This window comes from Strigops habroptila, chromosome 6 (genome assembly GCF_004027225.2).
Source record: "Strigops habroptila isolate Jane chromosome 6, bStrHab1.2.pri, whole genome shotgun sequence".
Lineage (NCBI taxonomy): Eukaryota > Metazoa > Chordata > Aves > Psittaciformes > Psittacidae > Strigops > Strigops habroptila.
In genome coordinates, this window is record NC_044282.2 from 9867690 (window position 1) to 9894165 (window position 26476).

The 26476-nt window shown below is 36.9% G+C and overlaps 1 protein-coding gene across 4 annotated transcripts in view; it reads left to right on the plus strand.

Annotated features, from left to right (window-relative positions):
• Window positions 1-6053: 6053 nt before the first annotated feature.
• TBC1D32 (TBC1 domain family member 32) overlaps window positions 6054-26476 on the plus strand; it is an 84645-nt gene continuing 64222 nt past the window's right edge. For 3 of the 4 annotated variants that reach the window (XM_030489814.1, XM_030489815.1, XM_030489817.1), the window contains exons 1-15: window positions 6054-6146; window positions 8429-8583; window positions 12495-12656; window positions 13570-13747; window positions 14379-14450; window positions 15646-15771; window positions 16665-16743; window positions 16883-16983; window positions 17069-17130; window positions 17607-17751; window positions 18480-18539; window positions 19983-20082; window positions 20367-20504; window positions 21844-21936; window positions 22187-22329. In XM_030489814.1, the coding sequence (XP_030345674.1) occupies window positions 8429-8583; window positions 12495-12656; window positions 13570-13747; window positions 14379-14450; window positions 15646-15771; window positions 16665-16743; window positions 16883-16983; window positions 17069-17130; window positions 17607-17751; window positions 18480-18539; window positions 19983-20082; window positions 20367-20504; window positions 21844-21936; window positions 22187-22329 (1614 nt within the window). In that variant the 5' untranslated portion in view covers window positions 6054-6146. Of the gene's footprint in view, window positions 6147-8428; window positions 8584-12494; window positions 12657-13569; window positions 13748-14378; window positions 14451-15645; window positions 15772-16664; window positions 16744-16882; window positions 16984-17068; window positions 17131-17606; window positions 17752-18479; window positions 18540-19982; window positions 20083-20366; window positions 20505-21843; window positions 21937-22186; window positions 22330-26476 lie in introns of those variants that run through there. The other variant, XM_030489816.1, reaches the window with a different exon arrangement.

Sequence of the window (26476 nt, forward strand, 5' to 3'; positions counted from 1 at the left end):
CAAATGCAGTTTCTTTCTTAGTTTTCTCTCAGGATGAGACATTCAGCTCTGAAAGTGTGAGAGGATTTGGGAAGTCCATCTGAACCAGTGAAGACTCACAAAGAAGCCTCTGCCTCCATTTTGCACCTCATCTGGTAGCATGGCCATCGGCAGCTATTCAATTCCCTTTCTCAAATGTCACCCTTCTTGGACAGCAGTACCAGAACTTGGGCCCCTGTCCTGGATGCGTTGTGGAGCTGACAGAAGACTTACAGGCATGAGAGTTACCTAATATTATGCAGTCCTGCGGTGGAAGGTGAAGGAGAGGAGAGCCCTGCTGCAGAGATGTCTTTGCTGGCTTCTATGATTCTCCATTCAGACTGCAGCTGGGATCTGCAAGTCCCTGACGAGGTAACTGCTAGCAAAATGAAAGGAGAAGAAAGATCTTTAAATTGTTTCCTATTTCTAGTGTTGATGTAATTGCCTTGCCTCATAGCAAAAACATTTCACAATAATGCAAAGTGTATTGAGTCTAAGGCAAAAGAAGTGTTAGACATTCTTTTGGAATTAAAACCCTGTGATGCTGGTGTGAGATACAGTTCACCTGAGTGACTCTAGCAGTGATTATAAATGATGAAGATCAAATGGAGGAATGGAACTGCAGGGAACCTTGCAGACAGGTTATGATCTTCCTTCAGTCATCACAGATAATCTTTGTAGTTTTCTGAAGTGCTAACATAGTGCCCACATGTGAACTAACTTCAGAAAACGTACATGATCCAGACTTCACTGAAGCTCATGAAATGGATAACTGCAATCAACAGTAAAATGTTAATTTAAAATAGTAAATACTTTAGGAATCTTCTTTTAGCTTCTGAATTTTTACCAGACAAAAGAATAAGAAATCCCATCACGCCAGGTCAACATATTTTCTTTATATTCTGTGGTAATTTTGTACATCATATGTCCACAACTGCAATATCTATGCCATCAAAGTTTGATTTTTGCACATCATAAATATCCATAAGTACAAATACATTTACATTGAAAGAAATGCCTATTACAGGTCAATAGAATCAAGTCAGACATCCATGCAACTCCTGAATATTGCTGCCACCTTCAGGAAACACATGATAAAAAAAAGACCAAATGCTAATTAGAAAAGAAATGGAAAATAAATTGGAGATTCATGATGCCACTTGGTTATTATATTGTATTTCTGTGACATTAATTTTTATAATAGCATGTAAAGATAATTTTATTATCCTCAATTTCCAATAAAGACATAAGTCCAATGTTAAGAGACTTGCCTAAGGCCAATGGGAGCCAGTGACACATATGTTCTTGAAGTTTCACTAAGAAAGATTTGTGGATCAGAAAATAATTTTATTGGCATTTAGATATTTATATTGTCATTGAAGCTCATTTTGTCTTTGATTCATTGAGGCAGTTACTTAGCACTGCAGTGTAGATTTTATTGCCTGCACTGAACCTCAGTTCCAGTAGTTACTTTTACAACCACACGCAGATTATCTACTGAAAGCTTCATCATAAAATACAGATGAAAAAATCAGTGTCTATATATTCACCAAGTTAAAATTTTAATCGATAACACTCCTGATTGTTACTGGGTGCCTGACAATGTTATATGAGACTCTTATTGATTTCCTGTCAGTTTCTCACTTCTTTTTCTCAGACAAAAGAAAACATAAATAGCAATGTAAGATCTTCAGTCTTTGTCAAATGTCAGCATAACTGAGGCTTAATTACCAAATAAGTAAACTAACCCAATTTTAATTTTTGATTCCTGTAAGAGCTTGCATGCATCTCACACTGGCTTAGTACTCAGTAGTAAGGTACTCTCATGTGATGTAACTTTAGACAAAAGTCATAATACTTATTTTGTTAGGGAACCAATGTAAATTCTGTATGGATATATTTTAAGACAAGCCTTCTAAGTACAGCTGATAGTATGAAGTGATCCAGCATGCAACCCTCATGCTCATTTACCCATCAATTCCTTATTGTTTGTTTTAACGGAAACATCTAGTAATGGGTTAGTATTTCTAGTATGTCCCCAGAGTACATAGGGAGGAAAGGACAGATGGTCTCCAAAACAGAAAATTTCCTTTGGAGATTATTTAAAAAGACTTTCCCATCAGCAGTAATATTTTAAGCTGCTTCCTTTTCGATATTTATGGTAAGATTATGATCTAATGAAGTTTCAAAACATGCTCATTGTTCCTCCAAATTTGGGAAACTCCCATGAATAGTGATGGGAGAGGGCAACAAATACCACAGTGGTCATAAAAGGGTTGATGAAGAGTCTACATCTTTACTTGAGGGCTCAAGAACTGCTTAAGGCATGTCACGAGTATTCAGAAAAGTGTGGTAGGCTTCTTGTGTTATCTCCAGAGCCAGATTTCACACTTACTTTGCCTTTCCTGACACTTATCTTAGTCCTATCCCCTATCTAAACTGGGGATATCCTGGATCCTCCTGGTCTTGATTTAGCTGTGGACTAGAGTACGGAAAGTTTGGTTTGGTTTGATCAAGTGTAGTTTGCCTTCCTCTTTAGTTCTTCTTTGATATATACTCCTTTGAAAACCATATCAGCCAATGAAAAGCATGACTGGGATTTCAATACAAACTGGTTATGGTAAGTTATTCTATCAATTATCAAAACATAATCGCTTTAGTTTGCTTAAAAAAACCCAAAAAGAAAAAAAACCAGAAAACTAATAAAAAAACCCCTTTAGTTTTTGCTAAAAAAAAAAAAAAAAAAAAGAGGTAGGAAGGCCCTACCTACTGAGTTGCTGAAAGTCTTAGTTAAACATTCTTGGAGACACTAATAGCTGTGCACAAACTACAAAAAATCAAAATCTCTCCAGACCTTTGTGTGCCATCCAAAAAAGGGTGGTCTTGTGGACAGTTACAATGCAAGAAAAGAGGCCAGTGCAGAACAGCAAGGAAAGAGAGAAATTATGTCCCTGGTGTAAGGATATTAGCATTAAGACCAGCTGTTCCCACTACTACCATTAGCTGTAAAGAAGATTCCTTTGCTGTCCACTTTCCCCCTTCCTGAACTGCCACATTGGAGAAACTGCAGGTACATTTTAAATTTACAGAAATTTGGAGTAAACTAGTAATTCAAATTCAAGAGAATTTGAATGCGAGAGTTTTCTCTCTCAATGGAGAGAAAACCTTATTGGTCATCAGGTATAGAAATTAACCTCCTCTATAATACTTGACTCACATCTCTACAATGTTTCACAGTTTGAAACTTTGCTTATCCTATAGGCTACACACTCCAAGAACTGGTGCATCTGCTGTTTCCTCTATGCTTCTAAAATTATAGAAGTCAGCACTGTGACTTTTTATGAATGCTGAAATCATAAAAAGATTTGTTCATCTTATGTCTTCTTGAGCTAGGGTTAGAAGCCAGGGGTCTTCCTGGTTGTGCAACCAGGAGAGAACAACTGGACTGTTTTTGCCAATGAGAAGGATGCCTTGGTTTAAGAGACTGTGGAATTTGAGCAGCATGAAATTGGCATGAGCAATTTCACGGTAATTGCAAAATCTCTCTCATGTGACTGACACGCATCCATGTAAACATAATGATCTTCAGAATAGCATTGCTCACTCTGGAGTATCACCCTCAGAAGGTATTTGCCTGGATGCACACTAATGATCACACCAAATGGCACCTGAGATCTGCCAGTTTGGCTCAGGAGAAAGGGCTCTGTGTTCCAATTGCTGCAAAACATATGGTAAGAGAAGCTGGAGGAGGTCCAGAAGGTGGAAGAGAACAGAAAGGAATGAAAGGATTTCAGAATCACTACAGGTACCATGAGAACTTCTTTCTGTGATACCACTACAATGGAAATTTGTTTTATAAGGTACTTTATAAGATAGGAACAGCAGGTTCTTTCAGTAAGGACTAGGAATCCTGAATGTTATGTATATTGAGTACCTTTATTCCATACCAGCCGTGAAATTGAGGTGCTGTCCTCTGAATCAGTGCTTGTTAAACAATAGAGCAATTAGAAGTGTTGGACAATATTTCTCAGTTGGTATGGGGATAGATAAGAAGCAAACTGCTCTGCTGCCTGTGAAGTAAAAGCCTGGCATGGATGAAGAATAAGCTGCTGTCACTTGTAGCCCATTCTGAACAGCGCACTTAGAAGATGTAGAGAGTGCACAGCTGAGCTAACAGGACTCTGGTGAGTTTACTGAAGATCCTTTGCATGCAGCAGCCAGCAGACAATTATTCCACTTTTTGTTTTTCAGGAACCTGAGGGCACCAGCCACTTCAAAGTGCTGGAGGCAACAGCGTTAAAGGTACCCCAGAGACTCCATTCCAACTGATCAAAATCTTGTTTCTGAGGAGCTACCAAGTTTGTTTCAATTCCTGAATCATCAATTTTCAATATAAATACTGCATTTTACATGCTTGACCCCAATGTGCTAGTAGTTCTGTGAGAGAGTGGATCCCCTCACTTAGGTAGAGCCCTATTAACTGAAGGGGCTATAGATCCATTTAAAGGAACATGTCATCATGAAAGATTAGCACTACTGACATTATCAAAATCATTAGAAAAAAGTACGAGTAAAGGATAAAAAAGATGTGTCACCTTGAACTGAAGCACTGTCAAATATCATTACGAGTCTTTATTAGAACTTCTTTCTTGCTTGTTATAGTTACGCTAATTGAAAATTATTTCAAATAAAAATGCCTTTGCCATTTTGTGTTATGCATTTATTTGTCAAATAGTTAAAATACTATTTGTTCTTTTTGTCGTATTTCCCCCATCTCAGCAGGGGATGGAGAGTCGAAGAGCACTGGAAAATACCTTGCCATTAATGTTTTTATCTATTGAGATATTCTGCTCCTCTGCTAATGTAAATTGGAAGAAACAGTGTGAGTGTTTTCCTTTGAATTCTCTGGAAAACCTATGCCACACAGGCAGCTGGGGGCCACCGGAGCCGGCCAGAGGGGAGCCCTGACACAACAGTTTGAAGGGGGGGGGACAGGATGGATGGTTATTGATAAATGTGACCCAGTTACCCAGGCCATGGGTTTTCCCTTGTCATCACCTGGGTGCAGGGTACTTCAGGATATAAATCATAGAATCGTAGAATACCAGGTTGGAAGGAACTTCAAGGATCATCTGGTCCAACTTTTCTAGCCAAAGCATGACCTAGACAAGACAGGCCAGCACCATGTGCAGCCAAATCTTACAAGTGTCCAGTGCTGATGAATCCACCACTTCCAATGACTGATCGATCTCATTGTGAAAAATTTTCCTTGTGTCCAGTCAGTATCTCCCTAGGAGTAACTTGTGCCCATTACTCCTCATCTTTTCTATGTGCCTCCTTGTAAAAAGGGAGTCTTGTCTTTTTTGTAACCACCCTTAAGATAACTCTACTTGTCAACATGCATGGTTAGCCATACAATCCCCTCCTGCAATTCTCAATTGCATGAGAATTCTGTAATTCAGAACATTTCTGAAACGTTTACTTTCCATTTACTTTTTGTATTGCTTGGACAGGCTCCCAAATGTATGTTGGGGGTTTGTTTTGTTTTTTTTTTTTTTTTTTTTTAGAAATTATTACAATTCACCTACTTAAAATAATTGATAGGAATTTAGTAATTTTCACTTCAGGATATAAACCACAGCACCGAGAAAGAGGGCAAAGCGCAGATCAATCTTCCCCAGGTTAGTGCTATTCCTCGGCATCTTCGCTTTACACAGACACCACCAAGACACACTACGAAGAACGACCGCGGAAGCCAAACTGCCGCCGTGCAGCAAACGAGGCCGTTTCATGCTCGACACGGTTGCCGCACGACCTGCCGCCCTTCCCGCCTCTGTGGCCGGGAAACCCTGCTGCGACAAGCGGGGTCTGGAGCCCAAGGGCCAAGACCTCTGCGTCGGGTCGGGCTAGGGCGGCGGCGCGGCTTTCCGCCCCGGGCAAGACAGCAGCTGCCAGCAACCTGCGGCAAGCTACGGCGGCCCGGCCTTCCCGCGTCCCGCCGGACTCTCGCGATGTTGCTATGGGCCCTGCGAGAGTCCGCAGCGGGCGCCGCTGGTTGCTAAGGGCCGCCTCCCGGGGAGACGCGCGGCCGCCGGGACAGGGAGGGTAGCCGCTGCCGCCGCCACAAGGTGATTCCACCTCCTGCTCGGGGTGGGGCAGGGACAGAGGCAGAGAGACGGTGGGGCCGCGTACGGCGACGCTCCTTTCGGCAACCTGCGGGGCCCACTCGGGCCCCCGGAGCCTGGGGCTGGGCAGAACTGGGAGTGCGGGGCCCTGGGTCCGCACCGGGCCGGACGGGGAGCGCCTCGGCGAGGCGGCGGCAGCCGCGGTGCCAATCCGGCGCCTGGGGTGAGCACGTCCAAGGTGCCCTGACAAAGCTCCCCTGGGGTTTTAGAGGGAGTGTGAGACTTGGAGAGGTTTAGCTTCTTCTCCTAACACTTAAAAAGACAAGCTTCTCTCGTACGGGAGTTGATAGAAATCTGGTTACTGCCAAAAACTGATGCGCAGTTGAATGACGATAAAAATCAAGAGGGGGTGGGAACTCTCGCACTACTTCTATGTCTGTTAACTGCTGTCATGTGTTTGTTGCTAAAATTGCCACTTTCTTTTGTTCAAAGTCTTGCTCAGGCAGAAGCTTGTGTAAAGATAAGCGCTGGCCGCAACCGGCCGCTTCTGAATCATCCCATGGGTTTTGGGGCAGGATTTTTAGGTGTGGGATGGTGTTGGGAAAATGAAATTGAACTTTGAAAGACAGCACATACTGGGCTTGGGGCAAGTTTTTTTAGGGAGAAAACGATAATTTAAATTTTGCCTGGAAACTGAACGTGGGATATGCCTGCGGGGGAAAAAACACGGCCAAAAACCCCTAACACAACACATCACAAACCTTTACAAATTAATTTTAAGATAAGTATCTCTGTTGATGATTACAGAAGTCAAATAAGTTTTTTCAAAACAATCTGGATGTGAAACTCATAATTTGTCTTTATGAACAATTTGAGTGGGGCTTTGCACTGATTGCCAACTAGTATCCAGATACTTGTGCTTTTAAAAATGCCTAGTTATACCAAAATACTAAGTGAAGTTTTTGAAGGGGATTAGGATATTATCCAGTGTTAAGGTCAAAATAGAAGACTTATGAGACTGGTTTATATAGACCTAAAAATGCATTGACTTTGATTAAATATCTTGAGACTCTAAAAGAAAGAGGATTGCAAATCAGGGATTTAAGATTATTACAAGGGATTTATGTGTGGGTTTTTGTGGTTTTGTTTTTTTTTTTTTTTAATGTATTTTAATGCAGTTTCTGGTCAGATGATTGAGTTAATGCTGAACTATGTTTGATCAAAGTAAAATGTTCAGCAACTGTGTGACTTCTCACAGAGAAGTTGCCTTTCATAAAGGGGTAATTCCTCCAGCTGGTGCTATATGGCCTTGATTGTTTTGTTAGTTAATAGTGTTTAAGTCTGAAGAAGCGATTTATTATATTGTTTCTTCCGAGTGTGCATGTTGTTTATTCACAGAGTCTTTGACTTTTTTTTTTTAATAAGTCAAAGGTCTCTAAATCAGTCTTCCTCAAACAGGCTAGAAATATATAAGCTAGAACTGCCACTGGGGGTTGAAAGTTTTCACTGACATATAAAGAAGTTTAAGCCATGAATTTAGGTTAGTTAATCCATGATAGAAATGGATCTTTGGGGGTTTTTTTGGTCTTTTTTTTTTTGGGGGGGGGGGGTGTGTGGTTCAACCTTTGAAAATTAAGCTGATAGACAGTCTTCTGAACTTGACAGATGTTTTCAGTTTCTCACTGCTGCTGCTTCTCCCAGTTTTTCCCAGTAGCTGTAGGGTTAAATTGGCAAGACTTTGTCAGCTCACTGCAGTTGATTACTGCAGGGAAATTAAATAGTTCTGGTAATTCCACCTGGCCCTTGCAAAAGCTGCCAGCATCTTCAGTCATGGGCTGCAGCTCTGAGTAGAAGGATTCAAAAGTCAGAACTGGGTAGTAACAATAGATGAGAAGCAGCTGAGAGACGTGTAGAGATTTCTTATCATCATTACATCTGTAAAAAACCTTTTTTTTTAAATTATGGTGTAATCTTGTGCCTGTTTGATGGGCAGGTCCTTAAACAACTACAAGCAGGAATAATCAGGCTTTTTTTTAATGCAGTATCTCATTTAAGAATATTGTACTAAGATAGGTTTATGAAAACTGGTTTGATTATTTTGTTTCCAGTTAGTCTGAAGATAAGCTCTATCAAATATTTTCTGTCTGTAATTGTGTCTTTTGATAGGATATCCCTTGTTATTGATAGCAGGAAAAAAGTGGCAATTTAAGGGATTTATGCTTTTTTTAGAATCTTAAGGGGTGAAAGCTATGAAAGCTTGTTATTCTTATATTTGTTTTATACAGATGTCTCGCTTTACAAGTGAAGATGAAGCTCAGTTACAGTCTATGCTTAGACAGTTGCTACAGAGTGTGAAGGAAAAAATCACTGGAGCCCCATCAGTAGAGTGTGCAGAAGAGATTCTCTTGCACTTGGAGGAAACAGATGAGAATTTTCACAAGTAAAACTATTTTTGCTATTTTTAATATTTTCAAGGGATGTGAAATGTGCTGAATTATGTTATTCCTGGGAAATGTTTACAATTTATATGGCTGTGTGAGTGTGTATGTATTTATATGTATATATAGACATACCTGTCGCTAACCAACTCTCGAAAGGTGCTAAATGAGAGAATAGAATTAATTTTGCCAGTTTTGTTTGTTTTTGTTTTCCCTTATTTTTTCACTCTTGGTAGTATATTTTTAATGTAACCATAATTGATCATCTGTTTGTGAGAGGAACTTGCAAAACTGCTTGACTTAGCCCATTCTGCATTTCCACATGTAATGTACTAAATGCACATGTGAACAGAAGCTAGAAGAAATCCTCACTTAAGGCTGTCAGGCAGTATTTTTGACATCCACTAAACAAAATTTTTATCTTTTTTAATCTCCCCCCTCCCCCCAATAAGGTCAATTTTCAGTAGACCACTTCCATATTGGATTGTTCTGTCTGGCTTATATTACTGAACCCTTGTATATGTTATCAGGTAGTTGTTCTTTATGTTTTGAATAAGGCAGAAATGTATGTATCCCCATCACACTCCTGTTAAATCAGACTTGACAGTGTGATCTCACTTACATGCAGTCTAGATTTCTGGAGCCCACACTCCTCTTTCCTTTCCATGGTGTTCTAACTTGTTTATTTTTTTTACATATGGGAGATTTTTAGAATGCATTTATGACAAGTCAAGAGAATATCAAGCCAGAATGACCTTGAAGACATTTTAATGAAGACCAGAGTTCTGTGAACTGACTTTTGAGAAAGGTGGTTCCCTGCCAGTTGTTTTTTTTTTTCTCTCCAAAAGTGGCACTATATATATTCTGTTAAATTTGCCTAGTTTTTAGCATTACTTTGTCAATGATATGTTAGGTGAAAGTAAGTGAAATAGAGCTTATTTATCTAAAATTTCACTATAATTTTGAAACTTTTATGCTCTTGTATCTTCTGAAGATGCTAAATGCTTTAAAATGTATTTTAGCTCAATTTTAATTTGTATTACAAATTGTATCAGCTAACAGTTTGTTGGCAGTCTTGCAAATTTAAAGCACCAGGTTACCAGGTGATGAGCATCAGAGTAAAAAAGTTGATTATAAACATATCAAGTTGAAAATTCCATGTAATTGAGAAAGAAAAAAAAACCCGACAACAATTTAAAGGAGGATATATACAGTAAAAAAGTCTGAACAACAAAAAAACCTGTGAAATTACTTCTGTCAGTTTTCTTCTGAGGACTTACTAGAATAATACCCAGGATGAGGGAGTAAAGACCACAGCTGGCGGAAACAATGCATACAGAGCTTTCCACTTTAGAACAGTGAAACCATGGCATCCATTACTCTTTGTGGTATGTTAAAAACTTGGTCATCCTAAGGATACTTTGTTTTCATGAGAAAAGTTTTTAACTTTCATTTAATGGAAAACCGAGTGATGCTTTACATGCAGAATGTGAGCATTGCTCTCTGCTGCTGGAATATCTTTCTGGAGTTATCCTAGTCTTGTTCATGACCCATGGCAGTATAGGCTGGCGTTTGTGGAAGATCAAAGAGATCATGTGGTGATTTATTAGTGAGACCACTAAGAAACTTTCTCTTTGACCCTTAGCCCATCCATCTAGACTGCAAGTGCCTTTATTAGTAGTGTGTGCTTTAGGATCGTTCAGTATGCTATTTCAGCTCAGTATTCTGATGAGCACTCTTTTTGCCTCATGGTTATTTTGCCTCAGAAATTTTATCAGATTCTGAGGCCTGCCTTTGTCCTTTGTTCCCACTATGATGTAGAAAAGACAGAAACATGAGATCCTCAGAAAGCTAATAAAAAGGATAATTGAATCAAATATTTATGTGCAGTAATAGAAATCAGGATTTTTAAGTGTATAAGTAGCATGTTTTCTGTTGTATTTTTTCATTAAATTAAAGTCCTACAGTTAATTTTGGGTTTGTTGTTTGGTCTTTGTTTGTTTGTTTGTTTTCTTTCTCTTCCTGTCTCCCTGGTACTTCCTTTGTAAACCCTACCAGATCAGTCTGACTTGATTCTGCATGTGAAGAATTAGTTCTGTAATTGCTGAAACACTTGTTACAAAATGTTTTTAAAGGGAAGAATGATGCAGAAGATCAAGGCTAGCACATCAAGCAGACATAAACTTAGGGGCATGAGTAATGATGTGATTGTTGTGTATTTCAGGGCAAAGCAGTCACTGCAGAAAATGTATACCCTGAAAATGTTACTGTCAAAACAAATGGGAGAAACTTTTATGAAAGCTTTTGTTCAGTGGAGAGTCGTGCAATTTCATTATTGCAGAAATAAAAAGACAGCCTTGAAGACAAATGAAATTAAACATTTGCATCTTCCTTGAGATGTATTTCTGTTACTTTCGTTGGTGGCAAAGGTGATGTAGGAATGGAAAAAAGGGGGAGATAGGACTGTTATATCTGATGGAACTTGAGGTAGGCAATCCAGTGAGGAAATTATGTATCATAATACAAGACAATGTTCTATGCTTATTTTTTATATATATCTTGAATGTAGTCTGTTTCTATATATATAAAAACATATATGTACACACATATATACACGTGTGTGTGTATATATATACACACAAGAAAGGCAAAAGCTGCTGCCTGTTTTAACAGTTGTTTTTACTTATATTTACATTTTATAGCTTTGGACTCTGTACCTACGTGGTGAACTGACTTTTTTATTTGAATTTTTCGCATTCTGTGTTTATCCAAATTAACACAAAATAGTTGCACGTCTGCATTTGATGTAATGAAAATACAATGATGCATCTACTGTTTATGTGTGATTACTTTTTTGTATGTGTTTCTGTTTGCCTTGTCCTTTATACAAATTGGAAGACTTAAAAAAAAAAAAAAAAAAAAAAAAAAAAAATGTTTATACATTCTGAGCAATACTTTTTAGCAATTTCTGTAGCTAATACAGTCAGGGAACCCAGTGAGAGTCTCTCTTTTGAAACTCCTGTCTGATTATCCTTTTGTTTAAACTAGTTTCTGTGAGTATCTAATAATAAGAGCATTAAATGCCAATTTCTTTATGTTTGAGACATACGTGTAATCACAGACAGCTAGTTTGTCAGTTTGAGTGTGATCTTCTGCATACTGTCAAGACACACTGACTTGCATAAACCTTTCAGAAAACCTTCTAGCATGCTTGTATGATAGAATTTATAAATTGTGTTTTCTGTGTTACTTTTCATATACAATGGCATAAATAATAATACCAGATGGATATACCATAAGACAGTGTTATATTCAGGATGCCCCAAGTAAGGTTCTTGTGGAATTTTAAACTTGAAATTTTTTTATATTCTGTGATTTTTGTCTACAAAACCTTAACCTTTTGACTGAGTAGACTTTTACATTTAAAAGAAGTGCAAAAGGAAATTAGAAACTATTTCGTATTGTATATTTAAATTGCATATTAGGGAGAAATTCTTTACTGTGAGGGTGGTGAGACACTGGAAGAGGTTGCCCAGAGAAGCTGAGGCTACCCCATCCCTGGAAGTGTTCAAGGCCAGGCTGGATGGGGCTTCGGGCTTTGGGCAACCTGAACTATTGGATCATGGCAATATCCAATATCCAATAAAGAACATAGATGTTCTTTAAGGTCCCTTCCAACCCAAGCCATTGTATGGTTGTTTCTTCCTGGAATTTGCTGATAATGACCATATTGAAGAAAATAAAACTTTACTGTGTTTTTTATACTGTTGAAGTTTATTTCTCTGCAAGTCATAAAAGCTCACCTTAAAGTAACAGGTCTGCTGGGATAGAAGATAGCAAATGTAATGTTGAATATGTTTGATGTTGAGCTTTAGGAAATCTGTTACATTTTATTATTGTATATTTGTTCCAGCTATGAGTTTGTGAAATACCTTAGGAAATATATAAATAACACTGTGGGATCTGTGATTGAAGAAGAAACAGAAAAATATATTTCTGCTCAAAGTCAGGGTGAAGTATCTGGCTATGACACGCTTGTCCAACATGTTTCTAAGAAGACCCGTGAATCAAAAGAGTGAGTATATACATATAATTCACGTTTTTATTTCTTCTTGGCCTTTGTTTTCCATTCTCCTTGCCAGAACTTTTGAAAAAATAAATTCTGAAGCAGTGGGTAGCAAAAGTGATTCTTTGCTTTCAAAAATCAACACAAAGCAATTCAGATATTTCCACCCTACACTGCAGTTTGTCGTGTTTCATCTCACTCTGGAATTGAGATTATGAACTATGAACTAAACTTATTGAACTTATTGTGAACTGAAGATGCTTCTGCAGTGCTGTCTACCTAATCTAGAAGTGGTATGCAGACCAACTGTCTATAATTATCCAAGATTTTTTGACTCAGGCTGTCAGATGGCCAGAAATAAGTAGATGTGCAAAACCACATATTGCCAGAGGGGTCTATAGTCCAGATTAATTGGTTTTGAACACTGTATTTAGTAAAGAAGCCATAAATAGAAAAAACCTCTGTGAGTACCAGTTAAATTCTTTTCTCGGTCATCTCTTCCCTACTAATTTTATTCACCTTCACATGGATATTAAAATAACTTTTCTTTGGAATAGAGAGGCTGGTAGCAATCTTACTGAATTTTCATGCTTCGTATTTCGAATTTGCATATGCAGATAATTGCTGTGATTCTTTAAAGCAGTGGTCCGTAGTGCTTATAAAATGGATTTTAGTATATACAGCTGTTGTTTCTAGGAAGTACGTAAAACCTCAAAAATATAGTTATCTTAAACATTTAAGGTATATACATCTTTTGTTGCTCATTTTGGATTTGCATTTGTTTTTCATTCATTTCTGTAAATTCAGTGAGTTTGGATCTAAGTAATATTATGGCATATTCAGTTATTCATGATTTAGAGATTTTTTTTTTTAATTGGAGATTCTTATGCTTTTTAATATTAAAATAATTTTTACTTTGAAGATACAGAGAAATGATGCATGCCTTGAAGAATGTCATGATGGTTGTGGTAGAATCTTTGATTAACAAGTTTGAAGAAGATCGGATGCATAATAAGGAGCTGGATAGTAAAACAAAGAAAGAACGTCGGAGTGGCTATTACACAGACAACTGTTCCGACAGTGACTCCTCGTTCAATCAAGTACAGTGTGTTTTCTCTCTCTCTGTTACGAAATAAGCACGGTACTGCAAAATTGTTCAGTTTCTGTCAGTGGAGATCGAGAGCATCTGTAGAAAAAGATTCATCTTCCTTATCTTTGATATATCCCAAGATGGATTAATTACCTTTCTCTTACACTGAAGTACTAAGTTTATACTAGCTGTCTAACCTTTAGATAGCATATGCTAGATGAGATTAATATGATGCCCATATGCTCCAAAGTACCTATGCAAGTACCGCAGATAAAAAGATAAAATAATGGTAAAAGCAATACATCATCTAAATTTTTGTGATTTTACTTCCACAGTTCATTTCCAGAGTACTGCGCTATGCTATCTTACTTACTGAATGAATTATTATAAGGGATTTTATGAAGATATAGGAAACTTTTAAATAAAGCAAAGCAAAGTATGTAACAGTAATTTTGTTGCTGTAAATTTAACTTTAGGCAAATGGCAGAAGACATTTAGAATGTTGATTTTAATGTCAAATTAATATAAATGTTGAAGTCCTAATTATTAAAAGTAAATTAGATATCAGACTGATGATTTTAATCTTCTGCTGTTCAGTTTAATAAAATATACTAATGATCATTCTGTAATGCATATTACAGAGTTACACGTTCATGAGTCAAGAACAATTGCAGCTGCTTGTAGAAAGGCTTGACCCTATTCAGCCTATGGAAGTAAGTTTAAAAGAAATAAAATGTTAATGATAAATGAATATTTATGGCACATTGGAAAACAGGCTGTATGTACATAAGAGTTCATATGTACCTGAGTGGAATCTTGTCTTTGTTGGTTTATATATCTTGGCTTCAGTGCAGCAGCAACTGCTCTGCAGTGCAGTATTTCATTGTTCATCATCATCTGCTTCAAAAACTACTGTTATAGCAAGTATCTTTTTTGTTTTGTTTTGTCAGGAGTTTATGTGCCTATAGATGGGCATTTATAGTTTGGAAAAAGTTGTTCTGTGTGGGATAAAGTTATTGAAGCTTATTTTCCTGTATATGTGTCCCTTGTCCTTGGTAACTTTCATGTTGTCCTTTGTGTTACCTCCTGCTGGTTTGCTAACAAGTTACTGCCAGAGGGAATATATAAAGTACAAGTTAGGTTTGCCTTCCTGTCAGTGGCAGTACTAATTTGGGTCTCTAACCACCAATCAGTACCAGCTGCTGATATTTTTGAAGCTTTTAGAAGCATCATTTTGAGAATGCTGTTTCAGTAAGATTTGTTTGGGGATTGTCTGCCAATTGAAAAATGCATGGTAGGTTGGGACCGGTATAAACATCGAGATCAAGTTTTGCTACAAAACCATGTGGAAAGTCTGATGCTATTAAATATTGTAAAAATTTCCAGTTTGTTTCAGTAATATGAAATGAATTACTAGAGATTACAGTTGTTTACGAACAGAACAAAAAAAAAAGTTATTTGAAATTATTTAGATTATAATGATGAAATTCAGCAGTAAAACAGTGTCTAATAACTCTGTTTCCAATTTACTGACATTTTAGAGAGCTCCTGGGCACATTTGTACTATTTGGTGATAGTTTCCTGTACTCCCTGATAAAAATCTATCTGAGTACAAACAGAAAGTAGAACATAGTCTTTGCATCCAGTATTGAAAACTTATATAAAATGTTTTTGTTACTTCTTCAAATATATGCTTTTTTTTGTTTTTGTTTTTGTTTTTTTAACCTTATCTCAGTGATGTAGTGTTTTGTCTAAATTACCATAAAAATGTAGCAGAAGATAACTATTCTGGAATTCCTTATCTGTTGTGCAGCTGGGTCCTTCCTTCCTCCAAATTATATTGTAAATTACATATTTGAGAGGTTGCTGTGAATGGGTTTGTGGTGTTTACCTTTCTGACTACTTCAGGTTCGCCAAGAAGCATTGAAAACACTGTGCTTTGCCCCTCCCTCTGATATACTGAACTCTGAGACTTGGCCAAATCTGCGTAAGCATCTAACGATGTCTCTATCAGATCCTGATGCTGCATTCAGCGTAAGCTAATGTTCTGTATTTAGTTATCAGATGTGTAGCCATAGCAAAGAGTGCTGAAGAGGACTGAGAAGTTAAATATGTTATGAGTAGTCCAGCAGTGTCCCAAGACATTTTGTTATTTATTTCTCACAGGCTCTTTTTGAAGTAAAAGAACTGTATGATTTCAGTAGGTCTTGATTTAAAGGATTACAACAGGATTTCAATAGAATTTTTAGAGACTGGAGTACTTACTTGCGTATCTTTTAATGGGAATGAAGAGGTTTGAATATCTTTTAGCAGACATGTAAAAATAAAAGTTGACAAAGTTCTTCTGTAAAACATGTCATGTTAATATTTCCTATTTAAGTCAGGTATATGCTCCATGGTGAAAATGATAAATAGTAATATTACACAGGCCCTGATGAGGAAAAACATAGCAGCTACTTAAACTGCTTTTAGATTGTTTATAATGCCAATTAAGTCTTCTTTTTTTTTCTTTTTCTTTGAATTTTAAAGTGATTACCAAATAAATAGGAAAGTTGCCCCAGCTACTGTCATGTACTTCTCTCTTATCGTAGAAGGTCTACAGTTTCTTTTAAAACAGTGCTAGTTACAAGTCACTGGTATGTTTAATAACATGAATACATTAATGCTAATGGAAAAGTACAGTAATATACCCCAATCTACTTATTTGTATAGCAGTGAGACTTTGGTCAAAGTATTCGAATAAAATTTCCTTTGGACTGGAGGTTTCTGTGGTCTGAAATTATGAATTTTTATAAACTATGCTTACCATCTGTGGATATCAATGAGCAATATATGTTAAGAATAATGCCACTACATATTGATTATTGTGCAATAATAATATGCAGTTACATGACTATTTAATACATTGCTTGCTTTTTCTCCCTTAGGAGAAAATTCTTAGGTTCTATGCAAAAGCCTTTTCTTCTTCTCCATTTAATATGACAAGAGATGTCTATACAAGTTTAGGTATGTACATTTAATTACATTTAAGGCTTCATGAGTCATTTACTTCCTGAAAAATCAGTTAAGTACAATTTAAGTTGTACAATATAGTCTATTTTGTCAGTAGTTTCATGGAGGGGTTTTTTTTAATCTTGTTTTTTAGCAAGACATTTGGAGTTGTACTTTCTTTCTGGAGAATATTCTCTTCGTATTTCAGCTGGTCTGGATGTATCTAACACAGATATAGATCGTTTACTTAAAAAGGTATGAATAAACTCTCTGTACCTTTTTTATCATTACTAAAACATCATGTATTATTTCTTTTTAAATTTTAATAATTACATTTCAGGTCCGCCTGTTAAATGAGTACCAAAAGGAAGCTCCATCTTCTTGGATTCGACATCCCGAAAAGTATGTTACCTGAAGAAACCTGTCACTGTTTCTTAATTTAATGACTTTTGACATATAATTAGATGCATGTAATTTTAGCAAACATTACAAGATGCATAACGACTGGTCAGTGGTAGAATAGGGGAGATGTATAGGAGTAGTCATGGGTCATACTAAGCTGCTTATTTAGCTTTTGAAGTGTTCCAAGTGCTTTTTAAGAAAAATAATTTGGATGTTTTATGAAGTAACAAGTGTAGTACTTGGTACTTACAAAACATGTAATAATTTAGGAGAATACATGAGTATGTTAGTATTAGTTTTATTCATGGGAATACAAAGAAGGAATATTCTTACAAGATCAAGTTGAAGATAATGTTGGTATTTATGATTTATCTGATCAACAAGGTTTTACAAGAAATTTTTTCCCTGAGTATTACTGGTGGAAAGATTTATGTAATTTTTGATTTCTGTTCATTTTTATCTATTTGTGTCATAAGGTACATGGAAGAAGTAGTAGAGAGTACCTTCGCACTTTTATCAGTAAACCATGAGCCTAATCATCCTGCCTCTCCAGATTTTTTGAGTCCAGTCTACTTCTTGGCTTTGCTAGATATCAAAGCAGTATGGTTTAAAAAGTGGACGGTAAGCAAAAAATCTCCAAGCCAACAACCCATCACTTGTTCATGTCTGACATGTATTTTGAAAAGTTTGATTTATGACTGTTATTATCACAGACCCATTGTGTCCTGATAACAACCTATAGTGAGCACTCTAATTAAGGAAGTCTGGGGGTTTTTTTCAGACATTTATGTCCTTTGCTCTTTAACACTACTGTCTCCCTCCATTTCTATTCACTTACTAGTTTTCATAAGACTTCTGAGAATTTACTGCACTTTGTGACTTCAGTCCCTTTTGTCATAAATGACTGACAGCCATCGAAAGATATAAATATTTTTTTGGAAGAAGTGATGAGCATGAAAGTACAGTTACATATATGATATGCCACACACAACTTGCTAAACTCCAGAGGACTTTAGAGCTTTTTCTAGCCTACCATGTGTAAATTTACAGTTTAGGATTTAGATGGCTATGCCAAAGCATGTAGTCTAACATTTCAATGTGGTTATTGTTTACTGCGTGTTCTGCTACATATTTTTCTAATGACATTTTTTTTTGTCATCTTAAATATACTGCAAACAAAAGACTCAGTTGAGTATAATTTGATTTACACAAGCTGGAGTTCAATACATTGAATATGTACTGTGCACAGGATCCCTAGTAGAACAAAATTGGAGATAATTTCTACTTTTTAATTAAAAAATAAAGCTTACATGTTTGAAGTTGACATTAGGTTGCCTTTGTCATTTTAGCATGCGTATTACAGCAGAGCAGTGGTACTTAGGCTTTTGGAAAAGAAATACAAATCTTTGGTAAGTATTTCCCAAGGTAAATTTACTTGGAACTTGTTCCTGCTTTGCATGTTGTGGTTTGAACATGTGTTTTCCTATTGTCCCTTTTGTCAGAGCTATTCCATGTTCTTTAGCTAGGTAAGCCTTTTGGGGTTTTAAAATTTATTTTTAATTTCTGTTTGCTTAAATGATTTATTGTTAAATGCAAAGAAGGCTGCGCGACCAGCTCTGAGTAAGGGGAAATTTGGGTGTTTTATAGCAGGTGTTTAGTTAGGATTATTATTTCTGAATTCCTGATGTTACGTTCATATTTAGAATTATTTCTGACAATGTATAAAGTAGCAAATGGTGCATGAAAAAACATCATGAAATCTCTATGCTGAATTTGGTTTTTTTCATGGAAATAAACCAAAAATCCACCATTGTGTTCTTAAAGTTGTGATACAAAGCATTAAGGATTCAAAGATAAATCAAACTGAGAAAACATGTTTAGTAATGGAGGTGTTAATCCTATCACATATTCTGTATGGGCAAATCTCTTCGATGGGATGGAACTTCCATTCTTTTCAGTAAGGCCAATACAGGTGTGAGATCTATTCATATAGACAGGACTTTGGCTATGTTTTATAAAATCTTCTAGTACAAATGAAATATACTGTAAGATATATGTCACTGATAAAACCTTAAGATTGGAGACAAAGATACAGACAACTGTAATAGCCATCTGTCTTCTTTATCTGTATGCATGGAACAGAGCATAGAATAAAGCATGTTCCATGCAACAAAAAGTTTATAATAGGAAGTCCATGAGCAGGGTAGTTTAATTTATAAGCATAGAGTAAACATCCAATTATTTTTTTTATTATGTATGTCTGCGTATTTTACTTACACTTGTGAATAAGTCTTAGCAGCTCCAAACTGTAATAAATCAAAAATACACTTTTTTCTTGATATGATTCCTTTCTACGTCCGTGCTGAAAATTTTTACACTTTCATATACATTGATTAGATGATAATGCTATGATAATGATACAACACTCCTGTAAAGAACGGTAATAGCACTGGCAGCATCCAGTAACCAAGCCTACAGTTTAGTAAGTGTGTTCAAGACAAAGTTTTCCATGTGTTAACAATAAAAATCTTCCACAGTAACAACAATATGGCAATCGCAGATTGCCATCAACTTCTCAAAATACTTCCATTATTTTCTGTACTCTTTTTTAAGAGACTGTCTTAATGCTTATAGAGCTGGTAGTGTGATAATGTAATAATAATTGTAATGTGTTTTAATCCTTCAAAAATTTTGCCTCCTGTTGGTTAACCTTTCCAAACCACTCAAACACGAGTTATTTGCCGTGAAGTGGGTGTTCAGGTTCTTGAGTTAAGGGACAGTACTTGGGTACAAGAGAAATGACGTTACTGTGAAATATCAGGTATTTTATTATTTTGTGCTTTTTTTCACAGATTAATGCAGCTGTCCAGCAATGCCTCGATTATTTTGAATCTTGCAAGGCAGGAGTTAATAAAAATTCCAGTGTTGATGACTTCTCCCAGCAACATTGTAGTGAGTATCTTTGCATGGCTTGCATTGTATGCACATACATCCACATTCTCTAGGTCTTTGAGTATGCTACCTCAAGAGGAAGATGTTCTATCTGTTCTTTTTCTTCCCAAAATATTGTATGTCGGTCTTCTGAGAGAACACTAATAGCAGTGTTTAAGTAACGGCAGTTACTTAGACTGTCTGTCTTTATGTACAAAATGATCCATGTATGTTGCAGGTAATAGCTAGGTACTGTGAAATAAACTAAAAGAGCCAAGTTCTAACTTTTGTTTTTATTCTTAAAGGTGATGAGCAGAACTTTTCTTACACTGGACAAGAATTGCAGTACGTCTATTTTGTTCATTCACTATGCCTTTTAGGAAGATTGTTGCTCTATAAGCAAGGCCAAAACCTCTTTCCAGTACAGCTGAAAAATAAAAAAGGTAAGGAGAGGGCTGAGGAAAATGGGACTCGTTGAGAAACTTTATCCATACTGTTATGTTTCCACTGCAACATTGTGGACATTATAGGACAATACTCTGTTCAATAATTCTGTGCCTGGAAACCTTTCTTAAAAGATGGTATTGGTACCTTTGAGCATCATCACAGTTTCTTTGATGGATGTGGTTGAATAGATTGCTTCTTGTCCTAATGTTTAATATGTTAATTTCATGTTGAAGGAGAGTAGGGATTAGTATGTGATTCAGTCTGTCTAGGTATGAGTAGTAACTTCTGTCGAACTATTGATATAATTGATTGGAGGAGAGGCATGTCCAGGAACCGAGACTGTTTTTCAGGTGTGAAAATCAGTATTTCAAGCTAATTGCACACTGAAAACAATTGCTCTGAGTTTAACCTATTAATAAGGCAAAACAGTGGTAGAGAAAAAGGTGGTACGTGTGGAACAGATGTGTCAGTAAGGACAGAAGATATGAGATAAAAAAGCCCTTAGACACTCAGAGAAATCTACATTGTGCAGGGTTGGCAAATACAAGTGTGTGAGGATTGTAGTGTTCCATTACATTAATATCTCTATTAATTCAGTGTAGAATTCAAAACATTACTGTATACTAATTCTGAGACTTTTGAAGGTATTTTTTCCCTCTGGTTTGAGGATCAGAACTTAATAGATCCAACAGAGCAGTTGTGAGGAAGAAACATCTACTAATAGAATGCTTTTGTCATTTCCCTGTATAACACCATTCGAGCAATGATCCATTGGTGATGGTTGCTTTTTTTTCTCTCCTCTACAAAAGTAACAATCTCACAGTCGTCTTAATAGTGTCCTCAGCTTCACAGATAGCAACTCTTTCCTCACAAATTGTCTGATAATTACATTAAACTTGGAGCAATAGTTCCCAACCTGTATTTAGCTAAATGTTGTTTTTGTTTCAAACCTGAGGAAGAGTTGTCTGACAGCTTGTCTCTTTTCCAGTTGCTTCACTCAATCTAATAGCAAGGTAGTGCTTTGTCCTACAGCTGTGTATATTCAGGATTCTTAAATGTTTGCTGCCATTTTTTTTTTTTTTTTTTTCCTGATGGAAGGCTTGGTAAAATTGCAATTGGCTAAATTGGGAGCGAGATCAAGGCTTCTAAATTGATCATGAAATACTTTGGTAGAATCCCAGAGACATGCATGTCCTTTGCTTTACCAGTTGTACATATGTTGATTTCCTCAATACAGCAAAGCATGTTTACCATATATTTACAAAATCTATTTTATTTCTGAAATTAAAGTTGCACATTAATTTGCAGAGTACTTCCATTTTTTTTCTTTAATAGATCCTGTATCCATAACTGATCTCTTGGTATTATTTACTCAGCTTATTTATTACTCTCCAAGTTACCCAAAGACAGCTTTGGCAGCGCATACAGGTAAATGCTTGGGTTTTAATATATGCTAATACATATAATTTTAATGAGGCACCTGGTAACTTCTTGTGCAGTTTTTACTTTGGGTCTGTATTTGTGCAGATTTTTCTTTTCCCTTCCTCCCTTACCTTTCTTTCTGCTCTCTGTGTTAAATCAGTACTTAGCGGAATTATAATTCAGAAGCATGTATATAAGCCATATAGATATGTTTGTGTAAGTTAAAATATAAATAAATACTTCTTGTGTTCACCAGACAATTATTCTGCAGCAAGTCTTGTTATGGAGATTCTGCAAGTTTTCTGTGATCAGACAGGATGTGCTGCGGAATGTTTATATACAGATGCAGTGATAGATGCCCTGCTTCATCCTGTTCAAAATTTACTGAGTGGCACAGAGGTTTGTAGTAATCTTCAAATAATTTCTAATTCTATAGAATATTACATTTTTTCTGTATCTTCTATGTGTAAGATTTATTTAGTCAAATGGTAACTTCTATAGTATTTTCTGCATTAGCTGTTATAGTATGCCTTAAATATCAAAGGCTGTCGTTATGATTGGTCTGACAAACTTGGCTTTCTTGAAATTATGTGAATAGTAGCAAAAATTCTGCTGTGGTAAGACTGTTCTCTCAGGAAAATCACATAGCTTTTTTTTTTTTTTTTCCTTTGGATGTCTTTTGGGTATTTCTTGGGTGCTTATTTACTCTGCTATTTAAAAGGCATCATACATTTACTCCTTTTTAATTCAGGTGGCAGCTTGAAGCAAAGTATTCTCAATAATAGTATGTGTAAAATATGTAATTCTTCATGGGAAAATATTATTTTTTGAATTGGTAAAAGCAAGATTTCTTTTTTGTTGCCTTTTTCTGAAACATTTCTGTAAGAACTGTAAAAATGTTGAGAAACATTTTCTACCTCTAGGTATTTGAAAGTCAAATTAGAGTTTCAGACTGTCCTATTATTTTTGTTTTGACTGAGATGATTTAATTGATTTAGGTAACTGTAAGTCTCAAGAAAGAGGTCTGAAATGCCCATGGAGGACCCTGAGCTGTCTACATAAAGAGACTTTGAGAGAAATGAATGCTGAGAAGTTCTGAATTTACTTCCTGACACTCATGCTTGCCACGAGTCTGGGTCCCCAGCTGAAAATACCTCAGCTAGGTTCTTAAAGTTGAATTTTGTCAATATCCTTCTAATTATTTTTTCAGTGCAGTTTGTTTATTTTTCAGAAAAGACTCTTCATATTAATTCCTGAAAACATTTTTACCTATACAGAAATATTCCAGTGCTGTTTCAGAAGTGTGAACAATGAGTTTCCAAGTAAATATTTTAAAGTATGTATTTACAAGGGAATGTAGGGAATAGAACAAGGGAGAATGACTGTAAACTGGAAGAGGGTGGATTTAGATTAGATATTAGGAAAAAATTCTTTACTGTGAGGGCAGTGAGACACCAGAACAGGTTGCCCAGAGAAGCTGTGGCTGTCCCATCCTTGGAAGTGTTCAGGGCCAGGTTGGATGGGACTTTGAGCAACCTGGTCTATTGGAAGGTGTCCCTTCCTGTGGCAGGGCGATTGGAACTAGATGAGCTTTGAGGTCCCTTCCAACCCAAACCATTCTATGATTCTATGAAGCTTAAAAGCATAATCCTGCAAAAACTTGATCATGTCAATAATTTAGCTCTTCTGTGGCTATCTGTACTCAGTACAGTAGCATTATTTATACATTTCATTATAAGCATATCTATTAATGCTTTTGCAAGATGAATACTTTAAGTTGTCTTCTTTTTACTGTACTTTGCAAAAATTTAGTGCAATTTTTCTCAAGTAGGCTGAGCCTGCAAATAGTTTGGACACAGTCAAAAGCTGTACAAAGGCAATATTTCATTGATTTGCTGTGGTGGAGGCCTGTGTAATTCCCCAGGCAGTCTCTGTGGTCATATGGTATGCAAAGAATATGCAATTGTCTCCTTTATTATACATTAGTAATTAAAAAAGAAAACATTTTAATATTTAACAGTTTATCCTTGTCATTTTTTTGTTTCTGCCATGCTCAGCTGTCTCTCGTAGGTAGATGAACTCAACAAATTGTAAGCCCTCCTGTGACTTAGTAACTGGTCTGTTTAAAAAAAATAGGTCATGTTTAGGAATACTTAATGCACAGTAGCTGTAGTAGATTGGTTATGTGTTATGAATCTGGCATGCGTCATATCTGTTCTAACAAAGATGCAAATTTTTTGTATTGCACCTGGCAAACCAATAGCTAGAAGAGGTAGACCAAGACAAAGTGATCTTCTTCCTCTTTTACAAGACTTTGAACTGCTTTTACTCCCCAGCCAAACCATTGGCACTTCTTAGACACCCAGAAATCCTAATGCTGGACTCTAATACTGGACCATGCCTGGCTGAAAAGGAAGGCTGTGGCCATGCACACATCTTTCTTCAGCTGGGATGGGAAGTGGGTAGCACTAGATCTGCATATGGGCCTAATGAGCGGACGCAATGCTGTTGTTTTACATTTGAGCTTTGAATTCACTCAGACAAGTGCAAGCCTTACTTACTTTTTAAGCAGAGTAGTGTTATGTATTTATGGGTGTTAGGGGAAGAAACTCATTTGTGAGCGGGAGTTGTCAGAAGGCTCAGTTTGTGGGCAGCGATATTGACCTTTTGGACTCTGTAGCCTCCGAGTTGCTGCTGAAGCATAGCTGGCGCAGAACATTGCATTCACGTTTTAAATATACAAAGTACCGTGCTTTGGGGGTTTTTTTGGTGTTGCACAAAGAAAGCAAAATAACACTCTTGAAGAAACTGACAGCACACTATGTCCTTTCTCAGAATCCTGAACGATGATACCCAGTAACCGAAAAAAGTAAAAGGTCAGGGAGATTTTTAACCCTCTATCGCTGAAAATTTTAATTATAAAACAAAGTAAAAATTTTGTTTTTTCTCTTGGATTACTTTGACCACTGGCATTAATAATAAATTCTTTAAATTTTTAAGTAGGAAGACTATTTTTCCTCAGCTCACTATAGAAAATGTAGAGCTACCTGTAAGAGAAGAAGCAGGAGTATTTAAAAAATAATTTCTCTTGTGAGTCCAGCTGTCCTTCGTGAATAACAGAAGAGTAAAAAAGCTTTAAGCAGCAGACTTCAACTTCAGGAGTGTGGTATTTAATTCTCTATTCTGACATACTAGATACTTAGCAAGTGTTACTGGAACAGTAATCCTCCCTAGCTCATCGTTACCAAAAAGTCATTTCACTGTTGACTCCACTCTGTAGTTCTGTGTGTGGACAGGCGGAAACTACCAAAGAGGACTTCTCACTTTGAAAACCATCCTTCTGCATTTAAGTCCATTTATGCATAAATCGCAGGAATTTGGAGTGTTTCTCAGTCCCTGGGTGAGAAGGTACACTCTGGCTATGTCATGACTATATAGTTGAGGCACATGGACAGTTACAGAGTTTTGGTGAGCACCTTTAGGAAACTCTGTAAGTCCTGCAGAACTACAGCTACTTGTCTGTTGTCAGGCCTTGACAAATCTTCCCCCCTAGCTTCCCCTCACCTGGGCTTGGCAGCCTAGGCTCAGGGCGAGCATAGGTAATGTTGTGGGTGTCCAGCCTTCAAGATAACTCTTTTAGAAAGCTCTGTTAAGAAGCCTCAGCAGAGATCTCTCCAGCGACAACTCTGTTAATAAGGTTCAGTGTGGACTCATCACAGGAGTGGCTTTTAAGATGACATTCTTGTCCTCATTCCCTGCCTGTACTAGGTTGTAGCAGCAAGGGAGCCTACTGTCTCATTAATCTGAACCCTGACCCACAGAACATGATTTCTTGGTTTGTTTCACCTCAGACCTGCCTTGTCGCTATAAATCCAGTTGCACGATGATCACTGTGCTGTGTCTGACTCTGGTTACTCTGTCTGTAGTTGACCCTAGTTCACTGACTTGGTTTCCTGGCTTAACCTTGGGCCTTCCTCATAACTGTGGAAGGGATCTGGACTGTTGGGTGAACCCAGTTACTAACACTGGAACTTGTCTGCTCAGCTTGCTTGGGAATGGTAGGACTACCTGCCCATTTGATGGTGAGCCATTGCCTCTGCCTGCATCATTATCGTGCTCAGCTCCCAGCTTCTTGTTCCATGTATAGTTTTCTGCCCTGGATGCTCTGTGACACATTCTTCATAGAGCATCCAGGTTCTGCTTGTCTACCATGGGACATACTGGCTTCACTTACTAATAAGCAATGGCCAATTTAACCTTGATTTGGGTAGTACATTCATTAGTCATGGTACCGTACCAAACAGTCTGAATCTCAGTGTTAAAGGTTCAGGTTGCTTGATTACAGCCTAGTTATGGCTATACAGTGCTCTGAAGTGAATAAGAAATTGGTAGGAGACTTTTGCTTTGCTCTAGTGGGAAAGATTTTCCTCATGATTCCAAAGCAGATAGCTGTTTCAGCCTACTGCAGCCTACGAGTGAGGTGAATGCAGATGATCTTGGAAACTTTAATTCCATTTCTAACCAAAAAAGTTGTCAGTGCTTACGC